Genomic DNA, 23975 nt, shown 5'->3' on the forward strand with positions numbered 1-23975 from the left:
ATTGGTTAAAATTTCTCCTTGTGAGGTGGTGGAATTTGGTTTTTACTCGCTAGTAGTTTTCTCGCTATTTAATATAGATTTATGTATTTTGGCAATGTATGCTACATTAATACATTCATCTTTAGTAGCCATGTTGATTCTTGGAAAATTTGCTTGGTATTGGTTACTCAGCCATTTGTGCCATAGGAATTGCTAAGGTTACAAAAGGAGGAATTTGAGAAGGGTTTCGGCCTATTTTCATCTAACCTATCATCTGCTAACAATAAATTTGTGAACCGTAAAAATTATTGTGATTTTGGATATAAAAGAAAGTGATTTTTCCCTTTGAAATTGAAGTTTATATACTTTAAAGTGATAATTTTTAATATAGAAAGGTGATGTTAACGTAATATTACGGTTTCGTTTTTTTATTAGTTAATATTCCATAAATTGTAGATTCGGGATGATACTGATTTGATGGTTCAATTTTCATTTATTCCATAAGTTTTCGCTTGCTTACTGGATATAGTACATTTTTTGTTTGGCGATATTAATGTAATTTTGGTTTCCACTGGTAAGGCTCTGTTCGCATAAATACTCTCAATTGGGCAAAAGGTAATTGTGGTGTTTTTTTTTCTTCTTATTCCTCTTTTCTTAGTACCCCCTTGTCTCTGATCTACTTCGATGTTCCCTGGCGCCTAAAGTCAGTGGTATCGGTTGGTAGAACATATTGAGAGCTGTGCTCAGTATTTTTTCGATCAGCAGTAATATCAGTTCGGTAATTGGCACAAAGCAAAACAGAAAAATCTACTGTTGGATTGGCTGGGATCGTAAGAGCAGTGGATAAAATAAATCAAAAGCTTTGTAACGAAGTTTTTATGCAAGCCAAAATTGGAAAAAATTGCGATTATGCTGAGACCACATTTAACATTGTAATATCATTGTTGTGCTGTACACTTATCATAAAAAAAGTGAGATTGAATATTTTGCTCCACCAGAACCATAACAATCGAAACAAGTGGTAGTGAAACAACTGTTTTATATGAACTGATATTAATATACTTCAATAATATTAAATTGGAAAAAAATGCCTGTTTAAACAACAGTCGATCAAGGATCTCTTTGACATTTTTGGAAAAAAAACATAGTTTGATAAAAGCCATCAAATTTCATAAGTAATACTGGTGCCCGGAATTTGATTTGCTGGAGTTTGCTAAGGTTGCGATAACCCTCAACCCCCTCTGAAAGGCCTTTCGTCGTGGGAGCTCCATCAGAACACAAAGTAAGTCAATCTCTCTTATACTCATTAATTCGAACAAGCACAAATGATGAACAGAGTTGATGAGAGTGCATGGTAAGCCCGTTATGTCTCTCTAAATGTTTCAAACCATTGTTTTGTTTCACATTAAATAAAAAAATTATTAATTTATTGTGAAAAAGCTGAAAATTGCTAACTAAATTTTCAAATCCGGTTCATACATTTGTGTTTGTGAGCTTTTCATTTCCCGTGACACCTATATGAAAATTTACTAGTTGGTTGGGTATATAAATGTTACAGTTGATGTTAACAGAGAAGTAGCTATCATAACATTGGTTCCTCTGTTAGCATAACCAGAAGAATTTTACAGTTTGGAAAGCACTGCACAAACATCATATTGTTATTTCTTTTTGTTTCTTATAGATTTTTGTTTTTTTTTTACAAATTTTTATATTTATATATCTAACCAACTGCATTTATTAAACCATGTTAATCCAATTGATCCAAAGTGTCTGTTGATTTTGGTTATTGACTTTTTTTTGTAAAAATATACTTCATACTGCTGGCTGTTGGTTAGTGTGTGAGCGGAGGTCAATGCCCTCACAGCTGATCGATGGTAGAGAAAGTATAAGATATTTTTGTACATACAAACATACATATATGATGATTTGCATCTAAAACAGTTGTTGTTTCACCACAAGATCAAAAATAATTTATTATTTATATTATTTCCGATTTATTTTTTTATTGTTGTTCTCCTTGAGTTTCTGGTGGATAGTTGTGTGAATCTAAGGCAAAATAATTTTTTTTAAATATTATTATTATAATTTACTAAATTTATTATTAGGTAGATTAAACTTTTTGCAATTTGAATATTTTGTTCTTGTAATTTAATTCCTATTTATACATTTTTTCGATTCATTATTAATTAATTTAATTATGTATTTTGTAACGTTGAGAAAATTTTTTCATAATTTTGATACCCTCTTAAGTATGCTTTTAAGTCATGTTTCCGAATTTAAATGAATATGGTTTTGAATAAAATTCTGTTTTCTGAAATATGAACTAAACTGAATTATAAGGTTTTGATTTAAAGGAGTCGGATAGGAGAGTGGATAATGAATAATGGGTTTACTATGGACGTGTATTCTTTTTTGTTGAATATTGGTAGTAAACAGGTAGGGTGGGTAAGTCGTGCAGCATACACCTATGCATGACCAAACCAGGATGTAAACTTCAATCTCTATACTTCCCCCTAAGGCTGTAGATATCTTCTCCTGTATATCTTCTTTTTTTCGTACTTCCTCTTCTGTTATGTTATTGAACGATCACGCATTATTAAATTTAAAGCTAGTAGTTACTGATATTGTTGATGGAATTTGGCAAGACCTCACCCCCCCGACGAGCACAAAGGCCGGAGAAAAATGCGTGCTAAGCCATACCAACCATCCTAAAAAAAAAATATACATATAATTTGGAATTTGCTTAAACTTCGAACTCTGGTATACTACAGCTCACCAAAGTCCAAATTGTATCAAATTTAGTACTTTTCGTACTCATAAGTACGAATTTCCAAAACTACCTCAGTCACGGATTCCAATAATAATCTTAAGCCCATAAGGATTAAGCTCTAACCATTCACCAACATTCAACGTTTCTATAAATTCAAACTTCTAGCTTCAGCCATTTCGTCTCGGCGATGATCTGTCACTCACTCACTCAATTATCACTAAGCTCTTTTATATATTAAGATTACAAACCAATTAAATATATTTTTCTATAATCTATAAATATTTTTTTAACAAAAAATTGTAAACAACGATTATAATATTAATAAAACAGAATAATAATTTTTTAAACAAAATTTCAAACAGAAACAACAATATTGCACAATATCACCAATTGTCGCAGGGCACAATCATAACGCCCGATTGTGGTGAATGCCTTACACCAAATGAATAGTTAGGCGATCGTTTACCCGGTTTATATTCCATGCGATCGTAATAATTCGAACCGGGTCCGTAGAGTTTAAATTGATAGTTTGTCCTCGGCGCCAATGTATAACTGGGACTGGATTGCTTAATGGCTGCTAGATTCGAGCGTGGATATGTTGCCGGTCCCGGCGAACGTGCCAATTCCGGAAGATACTTTTTAACACCACTAAAAGGGAGGATAATATATACAATTATTTGACAGGGACCTACTATATTCAGAAAATACTTTTAACGGGGTATGTTATAATAGACGATCTCTTAACGGTGTCTTCTATATAGAGAAGACCTATTAACAGTGTGTTTTATACATTGAAGAAATTTAAAAATATAATATTTTAACAAGCTTCTTCTTCGTAGAAAATCTTCTAACGGGATCCATATACCGAAAACCCATTTACGGGGTCTTCTATATATCACAAACCTATTTACGGGAGCTATAAGGCTTCTTGTCCTTTGACATACCTTGCCAGAAAATTTTAGCAAATATGGTGGTCAAAAAAATCTAGCGTCCTTGAGGTTGGCTGCTAGGAAATCGTATGTTAAAGCTAATAAGATTACAGACTGGGACGTATATAGAAAACAATTCAATAGGTAAAAAAGTGAAATTGAGAAGGCTAATATGTGAGTCTTGGTTGTGCGATTCAATCGAAGGAGTAAAGATTCAAAATCTATAGGTAGTATAAAGGGAAACGAGGGAGCGTGGACTAACTCTGGCATAGAGACTCTTGATATTCTATTATCCACCCTCTTCCTTTCTTGTATGGACCATAACGACGAAGTGCGGTGTGCACATCGGCATACGGTTCGACCCATGGAAGAGGAGAAGTTGATAGAGAACACTATAAGCTTCCCAAAGTTGGTATGGACAATAAATAGCTTTCAACACTAGAAATCCCCGGGTCCAGAGGGCATATGGCGATGATGTAGTCCTGCTAATCGGTAGGAAATTTATGTCAATTATTTCTGAATTATGCAGGGTGCCTAATTAGGCTTTTATAACTGGGCACACGCCAATGGACTTGTCGTAACCCCACTAATACAGAAATGGTACTTTTCACTAGGAAACGTAAAATTCCTATTCTTACATTTCTTAGATATGGTTGCCTCCTTGTACGGTGGCAAGGGGTCAGTAAGTATACACTGCCAAAATGAGTACTGTACAGCTATCGGCGTCAATCCTGTTAACTGGAGCGCTGAGAAGCACATCACAGGCAGCCCTGAATACAATTCTGAATCTCCAACCATTGGGCATTCTGGTTAAATTCCACGCCGCAAGGTGTGCACAGATGCTCCGGGAAGCGGATGCCTGGAAATCGCTGAACTTTGGCCATGCTACTATCCTAAACATTCTAGAGGATTGCCCACATTAGTGACTATACTCCCTCTCATAGCAACTTTAAGGAGTTCCCGAGTAGGGAATCCTGGTCAAGTGGCTCCTTACCTCTGGCCGGTCTGTCGATATTTACAGACGGATCGAAGATAGAGCAAGGTACTGGTGCAGTTGTTTACTGCAAGGAACTAGCCATCTATAACTCATATAAACTTAATGATCTTTGTAGCGTTTTTCAGGCAGAAATCCTTGCAATCACGAAAGCGGCTGAGATAGTAAAAACACTTACTGCCGATAATGACTATATATGTCGACAGTCAGGCGACCCTCAAGGCTTTGAAGTCGTGCACTGTAAACTCAAAAGCAGTTCTTGATTGCAAGTCCGCTCTGCATGATATACGAGGGATAGTTTATTTATGTTGGGTTCCAGGACATAGCAACATAGAAGGGAACGAGATACCTACGAGCTTGCTTTACGGGGTTCTCAGTCGTCCAATCTTCCGATTGAGAGATCTGTGCAACCACCCATTGGCTATTTCATTGGCAAAATCCGTTTGTTCTATGGCGAGGTCACAGATCACAGTGGACAATAGTCTCCGAGTGAACGGTTGTTACTATCAACCGTACATCCCTAACCTAACATAGAAGGGAATGAGGTAGACGATGAGCTTGCTCGAGGGGGTTAACAGTCGTCCAATCTACTTTTTGATGGGTCTGACCAATCTCCTATTGGCTACTTTATTAGCAAAATCCGTATGAGCTAGTGGGTAATAAATGGTCATCTGGTCAGAATTTTCTCGCCGTAGCACTTCTTCCCGGCTGTCTCTTATTTAGTGGGTATCAAAATCGTTGTGGGGATCATAACAGGTCACTGCAGGGTTATATCTCTCAAGACCTTTGAATGGAATCTTGATAACGTGGTATTTAATATATAAAAGTCTTTTAAATGAGGCCTTTTATGTGTAGAATAACTTTTAATCGGGTATTTTATAATAGAAGATCTTTTAATGGGGATCTTAGAAGATCTTCGAAGGGGATCGTCTATATACAAACACCTTTTAAAGGAATTTTCTATTACAAAGACCCTTTAAAGTCGTCTGCTATAAACTGAGCATCTTTCAATGTCTTCTTCAATAAACACAAGGGGTAGGGTCTTCTATATAGAAGGCCTTTAAAGAGGATATTATATATGAAAGTCCTTCAAGGGGGTCTTCTATATAATAGAAGCCCTTTTCAAGCAATCTCGTATATATAGATGATATTTCCACGGGGTTTTTATATATTTGAACGATCATTCAATACTTACAGGCTATATTCGGGAGCTCTTTGTTTCGTGTACGAGTCATTAATGCCATATGTATTTGGACTTGGAGCACAATTTTTAAAGAAAAATGTATTAACGGCTCCGAGAGAATACGCCGGTGCATTGGATCCTTTAAATATTGGTGAATTACGCAGCTGATAGGCTAAGGGACCGGGGCTTTTACTTTTCTCTGGAAAAACGTACAAAAATATTTATAAAAAAATCGTATAAATGATGTCATTAACTTGCCTTTGTAAAATGTTTTAGGTGCCATTGTATAAACATGTCCCTTCGATATGCCATAACGTATCAATTTATCCACTTTATATCTGGCCGGTCCCGGGCCAATGCTATTATCTTTCAACTGGGTTCGTGTGCCAAATGAATATTGCGGCATTCGTTGTTTTCGCAAATCATGACTTTCATAACCAACAGTTGGTGGTAGACCGTAGAGACCAGATGGACCTATGGGCACAAATATATACTGTTTTAAAGGGTATAGGAAATAAATCTGGTGCAATATTACCAGTTGTCATTTTCGCTAAAATCTAGAGATTTTTATGCAATATTTTTGTTGTTTAATTTTGAGAAAATGTTCGCCAAACAAGGAATATAGAACCGAAATTTAGGAAAGCCAAAAAGGAAATGACAGAACATTTTAAATTCTTTATTATTTTTTCTCCATTTACTATAAAAATTTTACAATAGGTATGTTCTGGACTTTTGTGGGGAAACCACTTGGTCTTCTATCTATTATAAGGAAATCTTCTTTGAGAAGACTTTTCAAAATTATGGGAAATGACGTTAGGGTTTTCGATGTGGAGACATTCTGGTCTCCTATAAGGTTTTCTGTGAGAAGACCTTCTCATTTTCTATGAGAAGACCTTCTGGTGTTCTATGTGAAGACCTTCTGGTTTTCTAAGAGAAGACCTTTTGTTCTTCTATGAGAAGACATTTTCGTCTTCTATGAGAAGGACTTCTGGTATTCTATGAAAATACCTTCTGGTGTTCTATGAGAAGTTATTCAGGTCTTCCATGAGAAGACCTTCTGGTTTTCTATGAGGAGACCTTCTGGACTTCTATGAGGAGACCTTCTGGTCTTCAATGAAAGATCATATGGTCTTCTACGATGCGAGACGATCTTATGGGTTTCTATGTGAAGACCTTCCGGTCTTCTATGTGAAGACCTTCTGCTTTTCTATGAGAAGAACAGCTACTTTCTGGTTCTTAATGAGAAGACGTTCTGGTCTTCTATGAGAGGATCTTCTGGTCTTCTAGGAGGAGACCTTCAGGCCTTCTATGAGGAGACCTTCAGGTATTCTATGAGAAGACTTCTGGTCTTCTATGAGGAGATCTTCTGGTCTTCTATGAGAGGATCTTCTGGTTTTCTATGAGGAGACCTTCTGGACTTCTATGAGGAGACCTTCTGGCCTTTAATGAAAAGATCTTATGGTCTTCTACGATGCGAGACGATCTTATGGGTTTCTATGTGAAGACCTTCTGGTCTTCTATGTGATGACCTTCTGCTTTTCTATGAGAAGAACAGATACTTTCTGGTCCTTCATGAGAAGACGTTCTGGTCCCCTATGAGAAGACGTTCTGGTCTTCTATGAGAAGATCTTCTGGTCTTCTATGAGGAGACCTTCTGGTCTTCTATGAGGAAATCTTCTAGTCTTCTATGAGAGGATCTTTTGGTCTTCTATAGGAGACCTTCTGATCTTCTATGAGAAGACCTTTTGGTCTACTATGAGAAGACCATTTGGTCTACTATGAGAAGACCTTCCGGTCTTCTATGAGAGGATCATCTGGTCTTCTATGTGATGACCTTCTGCTTTTCTATGAGAAGAACATTCTGGTCTCCTATGAGAAGACGTTCTGGTCTTCTATGAGGAGATCTTCTGGTCTTCTATGAGGAGATCTTCTGATCTTCTATGAGAAGACCTTTTGGTCTACTATGAGAGGATATTCTGGTCTTCTATGAGAAGACCTTCTGGTTTTCTATGAGAAGACCTTCTGGTCTTCTATGAGAGGATCTTCTGGTCTTCTATGAGAGGATCTTCTGGTCTTCTATGAGAAGACCTTCTGGTCTTTTATGAGGAGACCTTCTGGTCGTCTATTAGAAGACCTTATTGTGTTCTATGAGGAGAACTTCTGGTCTTCTATGAGGAGACCTTTTGGATTTCCATGAGGAGAACTTCTGGTCTTCTAGGAGAGACCTTCTGGTATTCGACTCTTCTGTACGAGGATTTTCTGCTCTTCTATACGAAAACCTTCTGGTACTCTATGCGAAGCCTTCCGATCTGTTCAGATTTAAATACAGTTCCTGTGTTCCTATGTTGTCGTCCAATCTGTCTGATTGCGACGAAACTAGATCGGTTCTGATTTAGATATACATTTCAAATTTATTTACGTCCGATTTTGATGGGCTAAGATGAATTTATAAGATCCCACCTATGATGCTACGTCTATCCGATCGTCAGGGTACCACCAAAATCCTTAGAGTGGAATATTTGTTATGCTAGTATTAAATCGGTACTACTGTATGTACCAAAGTGATGTAGGGTCCGTCCGACCCTTCCTTACAATGAATCTGGAGACACTAGTTTTATAAAATTGAACGAAAATGCACGATATCAGATTTTCATTAGTAGAAACATGTTTTAGGCTAGCCATCATGAAGTCAACAGGACGATCCTAGTCGTTGCGCAGCCACTACCAACAACACTACAAGTCCTTCCGACTTTGGAAATTAGCGTATGTTTTGTTAAAAACACACACAATGTACGTGTGAAAATGTGTCTGTTTGTTTGTCTTGACGCCTTGTGTCTATACAAATGATGACCACTGTGACGTGAAGACCTGACTGTGATCGTTACCACTGTTTGTTGTTGAAGGAAAATTGTCTATTTTAGGACTTATTTTAGTAGATGTTGTCCTTCAGCAAAAATGTTGTTGTCTGTGGCTTTGTTATTGTTAGACTAATTGATTTAAATTGAGAGAGAATTGACGTTGCCTCATTTGTGATTATGTTGAACCATAACTGAAGACGGATCATGGATATGTATATTTAATACTAACATAAAACCTTCTGGTCTTCTATGAGAAGACCTTCTGGTCTTCTGTGAGAAGACCAGAAGGTCTTTTATGAGAAGACATTCTGGTCATTTATTTTGTCTTCTTGAGAAATTATTTTGGTCATTCATTAAAAAAGTCAATGGTCTTCAAAAATCTTTGTGAATGTTTGGAATTTTTTGTGCTCTTTTTTTATTTCTCTATGTATTTGAAAAAAAAAAACATTCAACACTTTCAAAATTCAGAGTCAGAGTAATTAGGATCGTTGACAGTCAGGTTAGGTCACCAAAATAACATTGGAAGTGACAACCAATGTTGGTGACAGATGGTCGGATTAACACACAATAGCCTACACTAGCAAAGTGTTCAAAATAAATATATATTTTTGCCTTACAAAATGACACATTAGGCCCGGTAATCCTCTCGTCTACAAATGTCTAGCCGCCTTTTTGTGGTAAAGGCTCGCCATAAAATCGCCACGATGATAGATCAAGTTCGTATGTTGATTTTTGATTGAGAGGCGGCCGACAATGTCATTAGACTACTTATAGTAATTTTGTTGGCTAGTTTGGCACGCGACGACTAGCCGCCTAGCTAGCTGGGCATTTAAATTTTTGGACCATCAGCAATACAAAAATAAAAGAATCGATCTACGAGTCATCTAAATAATACACACAAAATTTTTTTTTTACTGTAAATAATAATCACAATTGAGGCGAAAGATGGTTCGCCAATTTCTCTCTCGATTTAAGTCTTTTAGTCTAACAATTCAAAGCCATAAAACAATATTTCTGTGAAAGGACACCGTCTATAAGTCTTTACACAGACAACAGTGAGGACGAGAATATTCTTTTGGTTCAACAACAATACAAATGATCGTGGTAACGATCACTGTCGTTCTTCACGTCACCGAGGTCATCGTTTGTATAGACTCAAGGCGACAGAACAAACAAACAAAGAGGCGCATTTTCACACCTACATTGTGATGTGGACAAATAGTCGCAATTCGCCTTTAAAACATACATATGCCCATGGTAGCAATGGGACGATTTTGTTTTGCTAATTACTTAAGTCGGGAAGACATGTTGTGTTTTTGGTTATGACTATTCGACGACTAGGATCGTTTGGTTGACTTCACAACGACTAGCCTACAACACATTTATATTTATGAAAATATGAGCTAAAAATTGTCATTCAAATTTATACTAGTGTCTCGAAGGATAAACAAAAGTAAAGCTATCATTAAGTTCAAACGGGCCGAACCTTTTTCATTCTCTACCATGTGTTGTACATTCTAAATTTCTTAATAAGGTTAGGACTTTTATGTGGATAATATCATTTTAAAATATCTGCTAGACGGTTGTTTATACGGGAAACTGAAATACCAAATTACAGACCCACAGCGTGGATAACTGGGCTAGAAAGTACAAGACATCGAAGATTAAGCTGGGCCTTAGCATAAAAGCTGGATAAATTTTATTCGCCCATCAAGAACAAAATGAGGCTTTAGCCTTTGGAGGGGAACTTTTCTACATAATGAGAAACTAAGATATAAAATTGCCTTATATAGGGATTGTCCTAAAATGTGGATCGATTTTGACAAATGAAGGTGAGAAGATTTGAGAAACCAAAAATTAAATTAGTGTCAATTGGCTTGGAAAATATGGACAAAGTCCCCATAATGCAGAATATGATATTTAGTGGTATATGAGGGCTATAGCAACATGTGGACCGACATATCCCATTTTCTGTACCAAACATCCATGGAGTAGAAATCATGTATGTAAAATATTTCGAAGTCCTATTATTAGTATTTTTACCTCTATCGTGGTTTCAACAGACATAGAATTTTGATATAATTTTATGGGGTCTTCGGTAAATATTACGGAATGATAAATTTAATATACAGCCCGCAATATGGTTCAAAGTATGCTAATGGTGGGTGTGTAGGTTCGTTCTGGCTTTCATTTCATAGCAAAACTTTGATCACTAAACTCAACTCGAAAATACATATGGGAGCTAGATAACAAGTAAAAAGTGTCAGTCGGTGTTGTCGACAGTTATATACCCCTACCCTATGGTTTGCGGAGGAGGTCTTCGGAGTTATACACAGGTTTTATTATTCGTTTTATATAAGGCATATGTTTAATTAAAGTTGTTTCGGACTTTATGTTGATCAAATATATAATATTGACCCACCTTCGGACTTGATCTAGTTGTTCAAAATTGGGTTCAAATCGGACATTCCAATCGCCTGATGTTGGATTTATATATATTGAAAATGTTGATCATTTGTGGGGGAGGTACCAGAAGGAGTGGACCAATGGATCGTATCTTCAAATTTTATCTAGGCTTGGTAAAGATAACACTGTGCTACAAAACAACAACAAAAATTTATTCAGGGGTTCTAATGTACCAATTCTGTTTAGTTGGAGTCCCTGGAACACGAAAATACCGTTGGTTTTTCTGGGTCACTTCGAAAATTAGTTTTATAACGGTAAATGTAGAGAAAAACGTGGTCTCATAGATTGCAAATTAATGCTTTGTACAATTTTGTGGGGAAGGTACCAGAAGGAGGGGACCGATATCCCCCATCTTCGAACTTAAACTAAGTTTGGAAGAAATATTAAAATGTGCAAAGTTTGGATGAAATCGATTATTCCCTTGGATAGTTATTGTGCGCACCAGTCAGACAGACGGACGGAGGGACATGTGTAAATCGACTCCAAATTTTCTAAAACGGATTTAGTCCAAAGAAACATTTCGATGAGACACATTTTCACCGTATCAAAGATTATATACCCTCATTAGCCATAAGGCTGAGGATACAGAAACCAAATAAGTTTTACATTATAGTTGCGATCGATATAGGTATTGTGTCAAAGACTTTGTCAAAGTTCAGACCAACAGAGGACATCAAAATATTAGTTTGTTTATCCTTCATACGTCGAAACCGACATAATATTTGAAGACAGGGACATATAACTGGAATGAATGAAAAATGCGACCATAAAGTCAAAGAGACGATTCTAGTCGTTGAGCAGACACCCACATGTCTCTCCGTTATGAGAAATTAGCAAAATAATTCTGCAACGTTGCTTCCATGGGTGTATGTTTTGAAGACGAATTGCGTCTGTTTGTCTACTTCACAATGCAAGTGTGAAAATCTGTTTGTTTGTCTTTCCGCTTTGCGTCTGTAGAAATTATAACATCGGTGACAGGAAAGTTTCAGTGAACCCTGCTTCGCATCATTTGTGATTATATTGAACCATAACTGTTGACGAATCGTGGATATATGAAGTGGTAATCAGGCTGCGGAGTCAAATATTATTTAGATAATATACGACACAACCTGAACTCATGTTTTATTATTCGCTTAATATAAGGTATGTGTTTTTATCAAAGAGGTTTTGAATTTAATGTTGATCAAAACGGTTATTTAATTCGCTACATATTATTAAATATTGACCATTTTTGTGGTACCAGAAGAAGTGAACCAATGGGTCCCATCTTCGGACTTAACTTAGGTTTGGTAAAATAATATATTGTACAAAGTTTGGTTTAAATCGAATAGTCCGTTCGCATGGTGGACCGATATTCCGATTTTAATGAAATCGGTTACTCCCTTCTAAAGTTATCGTGCGCACAGCCTGGCCCGACATACGGGTCGACGGACATTTGTAAATCGACTCCATGTTATCTGAAACGGATTTAGTCCAAAGAAACATGATGTCTGAAACCAATATTTCGATCAGGCATATTATTGTCGTATCAAAGTGTATATACCCTCATTAGCCATAAGGGTTAGGATATAAAAACTCATTTAATGTTTGAGAAGCACTCTTGTCGTCGCTTGATGCTGACACAATAAATCGGCTATATTTCTAAAAGTTGTTGAGATTTTTACTTGAAATATTAAATAATTAGTTCTTGAATTGGTATTTTATTTTAAGACTTTCTGGTCTTCTGTAAGAAGACTTTCTGGAAAAAATATAAAAACATCTGGTCTTATGTGAAGAGGGCTTCTGGTCTTCTGTCTGAACACCTTTTGGTTTCTTTCCTATGAAATCTTTCTCGTTATCTGGTTTTCTATAAGAATAATTTGGACTTCTGTGAAAAGGCCTTCTTCTACGACAAGAACTTCTGATCGGATGGGAGAATTATTTTCCGCTCTCTAGAAATACTTCCTGGGAAACCTTTTTTTCCTCTGATACTTAATTATAAAAACTAGTACCAAAAAGAAATAAAAACTTAGTATTAGTTACAAATTGTTACAGTTCTGTAAAAAAAGTCAAATTCGCCGAATGTGTCCGAACCCGGGATAATATTGAACTATGGCGGAATACCGAATGTACCCCGAAGGCCCTTTTTATAGTTTTTTATTTTTTGTCTATCAATCTTCTAAAAACATTATATTTTTATAAGAATACACATTGTACTTAACTACTATTTTATAATACTGCCTTAAAAATTGAAATGTTTTATACACGAAATACTTACGAAATGGAATGGAAACATTTCTAAAAAATCTGTAAAAATAAGAAAAGAGATTTCAAACTTTGCTACAGTTATTTATTTTGATATTCGATGCCTATGTATCGTAGATAAAAAATCTCAATTGTAATGACAACCAAATTTCGTGACAGGTGATCGGACTAACACACAACAACAGTTCACTCTTGCAAAGTGCGGAAAATAAATATTTGTATTTGCCTTTCCAATTGACACATTATGTCAGTAATCCTCCGTCTACAAATGTCTAGCCTTCTTTTTGTGGTTAAGGCTCGCCATGAAATCGCCAGGATGAAACATCATTTAATGCGTTGGCTGAGCGGCGGGCGAAATTACAGTTGGCACGCGACGACTAGCCGATTCAAAATTTAGTTAAATGTATGAGTGCAGTTGAAAACACTTAGAACGGTGGGACCGACAACATTTTTTGGGACTGTCATTATAGCTCATATATTAACTCAGCTATAAAGAAGTTATTAGTATTGGACTTCGATGTAATATTTATCATGTCGTCCGTGCATTGACCGTCAAGGTTGCATTAATCTTTAAACAATTTGTAAGTTTTTACCATTTTTTCAGAAAGCATATGTTATCGTAAAACCAGTAAGGAAAGTAGTAAAGTCGGACGGGCCGATTATATGATACCCTTCACCACTATGGGTATATTAATGTTCTTGTTATACCCTCCACCATAGTATGGAGGGTATATTAATTTTGTCATTCCGTTTGTAACTCATAAATATTCATTTCCGACGCTATAAAGACGATCTAGCCATGTCCGTCCGTCTGTTGTAATCACGCTATCTTCTGCAGGAATTGAGATAGGTTTGCATAGGTTTGTCTTTTGTCTGCAGTCAGGTCAAGTTCGAAGATGGGATATATCGGTCCACCTTTAGGCATAGCTCGCATATAACAGTACCCCCAATTTTCGGTATTTTGGGGTTCTTGAGCGCATTTTTCTACCGAATGCGTTGGAATTTGGTATTTTGTAGTCTTACCATATACGACTACTCCCTACCAAAAATTTTTAATATTCACCCCCATTTTGGGGTCGTCCCCCTGATTTGTTCCGTGTTTGGGTTTGGTTCTAAGACTCTGTTGTAATCATTTCATCTGCGGAAAATACGAAAAAAAAAACTAGAACATAAGGTTCGATAATTAACCTTAGTTATATTCACATATATGAACTGTAACCCGCATTTAGGCCCAGCCCCTGCGTTGGAGGTAGCAGAAGGAGTGGACCGATATTCCCCATGTTCGAACTTGAACTAGTATTGGATGAAATAATAAGATGGGCAAAGTTTAGATGAAATCAAAATTGTTTTAAACAAATTTGGTCCAAAGATACATGGTGTCTAGGAGCAATAATTAGGACCATAATCGGTTTGTACAAATGTCGGTATAGGTACACTTTTTGGTATGTTCCCTATATTTTTATTTCAAGTACCTGTCAGTATATCTATGGTGGAGGGTATCCAAAGTTCGGCCCGGCCGTAAGGTTCGATAGTGAACTATATATGAACTATAATCCTATTTAGACCTAGCCCCTGTGTGTGAAGTACTAGAAGGAGTGGACCGATATTCCCCATCTTCGAACTTGAACTAAGTTTGGAAGAAATAATAAGATGACCAAAGTTTGGATGAAATCAAAATTTTCTGGAACAAATTGGGTCCAAAGAAACATGGGGTCTGGAACCATTTTAACCGTGTAAAAGTATATACACCCTAATTATCCATAAAGCTGAGGGTATAATTGTCCATTAAAAATTTCTGAAATTTGTTTTATAGTTTACATTGTGGTTTACATAACCGGTTTGTAGAAATGTCGGTATAGGTCCACTTTTTGGTATTTTCCCTATATTTTCATTTCAAGTACCTGGCAGTATATCTATGGTGGAGGGTATATCAGTATATATATACTAAATATACGATGACGACTAAATATCTATGAATGAATTAGCCATAGACGGCACTTTTTTGTTTGTCTTTGAAAATGTCAATGAACGAATGTAAACATTCGTAAATAAGTCAAAATTACTATCTCTCTCGTACATCCACATACACTGTGTTTATCTCTTAGTACAACAAATATCGGCGTTGTTGGTACTCTCTGTAAAAAATTGTAAATGTAATATTACAACAGAGAGCATTACAAAATTCAGAGAATAAGAAACTTGTTTACACAGAGAGTAATAAAAATACACCCAACATAATGTTGGGTGTTGTTAGGTCATTTCCCCGTACATACTATTTTGGAATATTTTGGAATATTTAAAATTTCAATACATGGAGATATTGTGACATCATAATGGGAGTCACAGTGGGAGAATTTAAATGTGTGTGTTCAGTATAACACTAATAGAATTAGAAATAAATATTTAAATAATGAAGGTTAAATATAAAAGGCATAATTTCCGATCACTGAAATGTCCAATTACAAACTAGGGTTGTTAACATCGCGCAAAAATTAACAAAAAGGTGGATAAATGAAATTTAATTTTCAAAAAAATTCAGAAATTGTTGAGATTTTCACTTTAAATTTTAAAGGAACATTATTGAATTTGTGTAGGTTCGAACTAAATAGAAAGCCAAAAGTTTTTATACCCTCTACCATGAGGTGGACATTCAAAGAACATCAAATAAATTGGGCCTTCCAGGAGAAAATACAATACCAAACTAAAACTCGTGGAAAAGCGTTAAGTTCAGCCGGGCCGAACTTTTGATACCCTCCACCATACTGACAGGTACTAGAAATATACCCAAAAGTGTACCGACATTTCTACAAACCGATTATGTTTCTAAACATTGGTCCTAGACCCCATGTTTCTTTGGGCCAAAATTGTTTCGAAAAATTTCGATTTCATCCAAACTTTGACCGTCCTATTATTTCTTCCAAAATTAGTTCAAGTTCGAACATGGGGAATATCGGTCCACTCCTTCTGGTACCTCCCACAGAGGGGCTAGGGCTAAATGCGGTTACAGTTCATATATATATATATATATAAGGTTAATTATCGAACTTTATGTTCTATTTTCCGCAGATGAACTGATTACAACAAAGTCTTAGAACCAAACCCAAACACGGAACAAATCATATAACTATTTTAATATAAAAAGTGGGTTATATGGGGACGACCTCAAAAAGGGGGCGAATATTAAACATTTTTGGTAGGGAGATTTGTTACCGTATACGAATTCGGCGAAAAACGCACTATATAACCCCAAAATACCGAAAATTTGGGGGCTATCGGAAAAAATGGACCTATATTTATAATTTTTTGTGGAGAGATTTGGTACCCATTAAGAACTCAAAATACTAAATTACAACCAATTCGGTGGAAAATACGATCAAAACCCCCAAAATACTGAAAATTTTGAGGTCCCGTGTATGGGGGATACCAGAAAAAATGGACCATTATTTATAATTTTTTGTGGAGACATTTAGTACCCAATAAGAATCCAATGTACCAAATTTCAGCATATTCGGTTTAAAAAGCGCTCAAGAACCCCAAAATACCGAAAATTGGGGGAACTGTTATATGGGAGCTATGCATAAACGTGGACCGATATATCCCATCTTCGAACTTGACCTGCCTGCAGACAAAAGACAAACCTATGCAAAATTTCAGCACCCTATCTCAATTCCTTCAAATGATAGCGTGATTACAACAGACGGACGGACAGACGGACGGACAGACGGACGGACATGGCTACCACAACAATTTAGTTACCTAATTGTCTCATCCGGCTGTTTTGTTTTTATTTTGGGCGTTTCTTTTAATTAGCCATGTTAGTGTGTCTAGTAGTGTGGATGGATGGGTGTGTGTCCGAATTCTTTCGTTTGTGTTATTGTAAAAACATTGTAGTTCTTGTTGTTGTTTTTTATACCCTCCACCATAGTATGGAGGGTATATTAGTTTTGTTTTTCCGTTTGTAACGCATCGAAATAATCATTTCCGACCCTATAAAGTATATATATTCTTGATCAGCGTAAAATTCTATGACGATCTAAGCATGTCCGTCTGTCTGTTGTAATCACTCTAGCGTCTAAACGAATTGAGATAGATCGCCAACATTTTGCATAGAGTCGTCTTTTGTCTGCAGGTAGGTCAAGTTCAAAGTGGGCTTTATCGGTCCACGTTTAGTCATAGCTCCCATATAAGGGTACCCCCCAATTTTCGGTATTTTTAGGTTCTTGAGCGCGTTTTCCAACTGAATTCGCTCAAATTTGGTATATTGAGTTCTTATTGGGTAGCAAATATTTTCGGATAGCCCCCATATAATGGTACTCCCAATTTTGAAGTATTTTGGGGGGTTTGATCGCATTTTTCGACCGAATTCGCTGAAATTCGGTACTTTGAGTTCTTATTGGGTAGCAAATCTCTATACTAAAAATTATAAATATAGGTCAATTTTTTCGGGTAGCCCCCATATAAGGGTACCCCCCAATTTTCGGTATTTTAGGGTTCTTGAGCGCGGTTTTCAACCAAATTCGCTGAAATTTGGTACATTGGGTTCTTATTGGGTACCAAGTTTCCCCACTAAAAATTATAAATATAGGTCCACTTTTTCCGGTAGCCCCCATATAAGGGTACCCCCAATTTTCGCTATTTTGAGGTTCTTGAGCACGTTTTTCAACCGAATTCCCTGAAATTTGGTATTTTGTAGTCGTATATGGTAACAAATTTCTCTACAAAAAATTATTAATATGCACCCCCTTTTTGGGGTAGTCCCCATATAACCCCCTATTTTTTATATTAAAATAGTTATGCAATCTGTTCCGCGTTTTGGGTTTGGTTCTAAGACTCTGTTGTAATCATATCACCTGCGGAGGATATCGAGATAAAAAACTAGAACGTAAGGTTCGATAATGAACTATATATGAACTATAACCCGTATTTAGACCTAGCCCCTGTGTGGGAGGTACCAGAAGGAGTGGGTCGATATTCCCCATCTTCAAACTTGAACAAAGTTTGGAAAAAATTATAAGATGGCCAAAGTTTGGATGAAATCAAAATTTTCTGAAACAAATTTGGTCCAAAGAAACATGGGGTCTAGAACCATTTTAACCGTGTAAAAGTGTATACACTCTCATTATCCATAAAGCTGAGGCTATAATTGTCCATTAAAAATTTCTGAAATTTGTTTTATAGTTTACATTGTAGTTTACATAACCGGTTTGTGGAAATGTCGATATAGGTCCATTCTTTGGTATTTTCCCTACATTTTCATTTCAAGCACCTGGCAGTATATCTATGGTGAAGGGTATCCAAAGTTCGGCGCGGCCGAACTTAACGTTTTTTCACTTGTTTCTCTTTTCGTTAGTCGTTTTTAGTGATGAATTCTCTTTTACGCTCGCCCAGACTTACTCTCAATTTGTTTATGCCCACCACTGACTTAAAGTTTAAGTCTTAAGTATTTAACCCTTAAAACAATTAGTTCCGCAAAGAAAATCGACCGAATCACAACGTTATTTTTTATTGCAAAAATTATTAACAACAAAATCATAAATATTAATATTTAATTAAATCAACAACAACAAAAACCAACTATTATACATAATGTTTTGTTTCAATCTCCATTGCTTCAGCTTATATTTGGTTCGGTTAATTGCAGCTGGATGTATTGCGGCTCTTGGATTATCATTGCGTGCTATAACCAATGCTCCGAATAAATCATTAAATGGTAAACAAAATTAAGAAAAACAACAAAATAGAAATTGAAATTGTAGTACTCAAAAAGATTACATTTAATGTGAACAAGCGGATAAATAAAAAGCTTCGTAGAAGAATGGACCGTATATAGTATATTGCTCGACATAAAGTGCAGTTAATATAAAACCTACATTAAATCGAATGATAATAAATACCTAAAACCTTCAAAATGTGAAACAATATAATTAGGAAGACTTTCTACCCAGTGAGAACACAAAACACGAAACTACAGCTGATTCATTTGAAAAACGTGGTGGCTACCCTAATATGTGGACCAATAGGGATGAAAATGTTACCTTTTTAAAAACAAAACTTCCTAAGAGTAGTAGCCAAAAGATGAATTTCAAGTACTCTACCGTGACGTAAGGAAGGGCAGATTGATGGACATGCGTGAATCGGCATAGAAATACTTACTAAGTTGGCTTGTGATAGAACATTTGTTCCATAAGCGCAGCTTGCTCCGAGATGTTGTCTTCCACTTCATCTTGCCATCGAATACGTGGCCTTCCCCTTCAACGTGATCCATCAGTTGGCTCGCTTCTATATGCCTTTTGAGCTGGGGCAACATCACCTATGTCGATGTCCGAGAATAGATAGTACAACTAATGGTTCATTCACGGCAATATTCTCTGTCACGCAGATCGGCCCATAGATCTTTCGGAGAATCTCTCAAACACTCCAAGAGCTGCCTCATATGTTTGTGCAAGTAACCATGCGAGAGGTGGTCTTGTCTCTGAATTGCTTATTTATACCATACTAGCATCTGTTGGCCAACATTATTCCCTCCGAATTTCAAAACTGATTTCATCGGTTTTATTAATGGCGGTACCTATGTATATAAAATCTTTGACTACCTCGAAGCTGTAGTTTTCGAGTTCCACAGTTGGTATTAGTCGACTGGACGTCTTGCGCATTCCTCTAGCCAAATTGTACTAATCAGCAGCAGGGATGGAAAATTCAGTACAATATTACTTTTTTCAGTACCTTTTACCCAAAAAAGTACCGTAGTACCCCCGTGACCATTTCAGTAAACCATCCTTCATTAAACCATGATATATATATTTTTATACCCTTCACCACACTGTGGTACAGGGTATTATGTCTTTGTGCATATGTTTGTAACAGGCAAAAGGAAACGAGATAGACACATGGTTCCTTTTGAGAATATGCATAGAATCACTTTTTAATTCGATTTATGCATGTCCGTCCGTCCGTCCATGTATTTTTGTTAACAAAGTACAGGTCGCATTTATGATCCGATTTGGATGAAATTTGGTACAGGTCACTTAATTGGCCCAAGGACGAACCCTATTGAAATTGGGAAAAATCGGTTCAGATTTAGATATAGCTCCCGTATATATTTTCATCCGATTTTATGTAAATGGTGCACCAATGTCCTTATATATCCTTTGATTTGCACGAAAATTGGCATAGCGTACTGAATTAAGCCTAGAAAGATGAGTGTTAAGTTTCGTGAAAATCGGATCAGATTTAGATATAGCTCCCATATACATTTTCGTCCGATTTTATGTAAATTGTGCACCAATGTCCCTATATCCTTCTGTTGGGATTCCATCTGTTGAATATACCCCGTCCGACTTTACTACTTTCCTTACTGGTTTTATAGATATGGTTGTCAGATACTCAATTTGGCTTACTTTGTGCTATCGCCTGAGGTAGGCAAATTGATGACATTCGTAGTCGTCGTGATTACTTCAATAATTTCAATAGCACTTTGCAACTGAAATTCATGTTAGTTTGTGGTATATTGGCTTTCGAGAAAGAGGTAGTGAAATTAAAATTAGTCAATGACATACATTTTCAAATGCAATCTAAAAAGCAAGAATTCTCATATTATTACCATCAGAAAGATACACTAAGTGATATCTTGAAAATCGATCTTTATGAAACTGAATATTTTTTTTGTATTTTCTTGAAAAAGTACTCTTTTATTAAAAAAAGTACTCTTTTGGTACCTTTTCACATTTTTCATTTTCCATCCCTGATCAGCAGGTGCATGCTCCTGACAAGCATCTGACCACCGGTCTTGAATAGTTTGGCTGTTAATCCAACTACACATGCTACTTTATTGTTCTTCAGCCGATTATTTGCTACTCTGGCCTCATCTTGGGTAGGTGGTATAAAATCTATACCGTCATCTCTTATTTGTTCTGGCGTATCTTCTTCGCCGTTATTATTTGATAACAGAAGCTTTTCAAAATGCTCGTTTTAGATCCTCAACACGTTATTTATACCTGTCACCAGGTTTCCTTCATCATCTCATTTCGATTGGATGTAATATATACCATAGGAGTCAGTACAGTACAGCACTATGGATGTTTGCGTGTACCCATAGGGCTGTACTGGAAGTATAATATATTTTTCCCCGTCTGCTTTCGCTGTTTCCTTAATTTATTTTCGTTTGCCTAGCTCATTTGTTGTTTGTATATTGTGTTGAATTAATTTAATATCAAATTATTTTCCGCACACAGGTGAAATGGACAATAATATTGCCTATGTGGTCGGTTTGGTGTTTGGTATTGGTTTCATTGGCAACCTTTTATTATTTATTGGAATATGGCTGGTATGTCAATCTATAAAAACAAAATAGCATTTCATACAATTTTTATTACATAAAATTTATAAAAATTCTCTTTATTTTAGAAACGACACCGTTTAATGGCAACAGCCGGTATTGTTATCAGTGCTTTTCTAATTATTCTAATTGTTCTAATTATTGTAATGATTGTGTCTTTAACTATTACCAACAAAAATTTCGCGGACACTTTGTTTTTAGTTGTGGCAGGTCTTGTATTAGTTGGTAAGTAACACAAACCCAATATTTCTTTGGATATAAAAAATAATTAATTGTTTTTTTTTTTAATTACAGTATTCATTATAGTATTATATTCTCCTATTTACATTCTGTATAAGAGATTATGCCTTCAAGAAAATAATCCTTCAGTAAAAAATGATAATGCCGTCAATACAAATTGTTTTTACATATCGGATCTGCCGGTTAATGGAGACACTCGGTCGTTAATGTGACCGTTTTAAAGCAGAACTATTAAAATCGAAATTATATAACTATTTAGTAAATATGTGACGAAAATAAAGTCGATCGGCGCTGAGTATGTGTCATCCTACAATAGTTTCTTTATTTGGTCATTTCTGTGGTGCTTCAAAAGACGTTATAAGTTCGTCATAGGTGTCGAAACTCTGGTGGGCGTATGAGCTGACTTCCAAAATGTCAGTTGCTTTGCATTCGAACAATGCCTACAGTTTCATAATGCAACAGTGTCACATATTTGCATTGCATACTATTTCCAAATGCTTAGACGCACAACAAGAACTATCTAAACAAAAGAAAGATGTCATTTTCCCAAATATAAGTATAATTTTAGTAAAATAATTAGGGGAGAGGGGGGCACCTTTGAACACTTTTTTCTTTCAGACTTCATAAAATTTTTTATTTTATAATTTTTGGTTTCTTATAAGTTTTAACTAATATGTACGTATGTTACCTTTACAATGAATATACATATGGCATACTTTAAGCTTGATATACATATTTTATTACTGTTTTCATGGACGAAGTCATAGTGTTCAAAACTGCCCCCCCCCCAGGTTTGGCTTTTTTAAACGACATGGTTTTTATACCCTTTAAGGAAACTTCCATACTTTGAAAGCTTCTACTGAAAAACTCACTTTTCAGACTTAGCATACTATGGTTCGGAGGCGTCGATATGTCAACATAGGCGTTGTCTGTCTGTCCATGTTAAATTGTAAACAAAGTACAGGTCGCATTTATGATCCGAATTGGATGAAATTTGGCACAGCTCATTTGTTTGGCCCAGGGGCGAACCCCATTGAAATTGGGAAAAATCGGTTCAGATTTAGATATAGCTCCCATATATATTTTCGTCCGATTTAAGGTAAATGGGGCACCAAAGTTCTTAAATATCTTTCGATTTGTACGAAATTTGGTATAGCCTACTGAATTAGGTCTAGAATGATGTGTGCTAATTTTCGAGAAAATCGGTTCAGATTTAGATATAGCTCCCATATATAGTTTCGCCCGATTTTAAGTAAATGGTGCACCAAAGTCCCTGAAAATCATTTGATTGCCACGAATTTTGGCACAGCGTATTCAATTAAGTCTTGAATGACGTGTGCTAAGTTTCGTGAAAATCGGTTCAGATCTAGATATAGCTCCCATATATAGCTTCGCCCGATTTAAGGTATATGGTGTACCAAAGTCCCTATATATCTATCGATTTGCACAAAATTTGTATAGCCTACTGAATTAGGTCTAGAATGATGTGTGCTAAGTTTCGTGAAAATCGGTTTAGATTTACAAATAGCTCCCATATATAGTTTCGCCCGATTTTAGGTAAATGGTGCACCAAAGTCCCTGCTAATCTTTTGATTGGCATTAATTTTGGTATAGCCTATTGAATTAAATATAGAATTATGTGTGCTAAGTTTCGTGAAAATCGGTTCAGATTTAGATATAGCTTCCATACATAGTTTCGCCCGATTTTAGGTAAATGGTGCACCAAAGTCTCTGAAAATCATTCTTTTTGCGCGAATTTTGGCATAGCGTATTGACTTAAGTCTAGAATGATGTGTACACCTCTTATATATATTTTCGTCCGATTTTAAGAAAATTGTGCACTAAAGATCCACACTGAAATTACTGAAATTAATATAAATTAATCTTTGGCAAGTTTGCTTCAAATCGGTTCAGATATAGATATATCGTAGCTTCCATATATAATTTCGACTTATTTATGTTAATTGTACACAAAAT

At 36.0% G+C, this 23975-nt stretch overlaps 1 protein-coding gene across 1 annotated transcript; it reads right to left on the bottom strand.

The window, feature by feature from the left end:
• Positions 1–3132: 3132 nt before the first annotated feature.
• Positions 3133–22763, bottom strand: LOC133325543 (protein CIMAP1D-like). The gene is made up of 4 exons (XM_061534283.1): positions 22743–22763; positions 6114–6348; positions 5868–6054; positions 3133–3397 (listed from the first exon to the last, which is right to left on the bottom strand). Exons 1-4 carry the CDS (start codon positions 22761–22763, stop codon positions 3133–3135), a joined length of 708 nt encoding a protein of 235 aa, XP_061390267.1.
• Positions 22764–23975: the final 1212 nt, after the last annotated feature.

Source organism: Musca vetustissima, unplaced genomic scaffold, assembly GCF_032173495.1.
Source record: "Musca vetustissima isolate MV318-11 ecotype Yass unplaced genomic scaffold, APGP_CSIRO_Mvet_v1 utg7569, whole genome shotgun sequence".
Classification (NCBI taxonomy): domain Eukaryota; kingdom Metazoa; phylum Arthropoda; class Insecta; order Diptera; family Muscidae; genus Musca; species Musca vetustissima.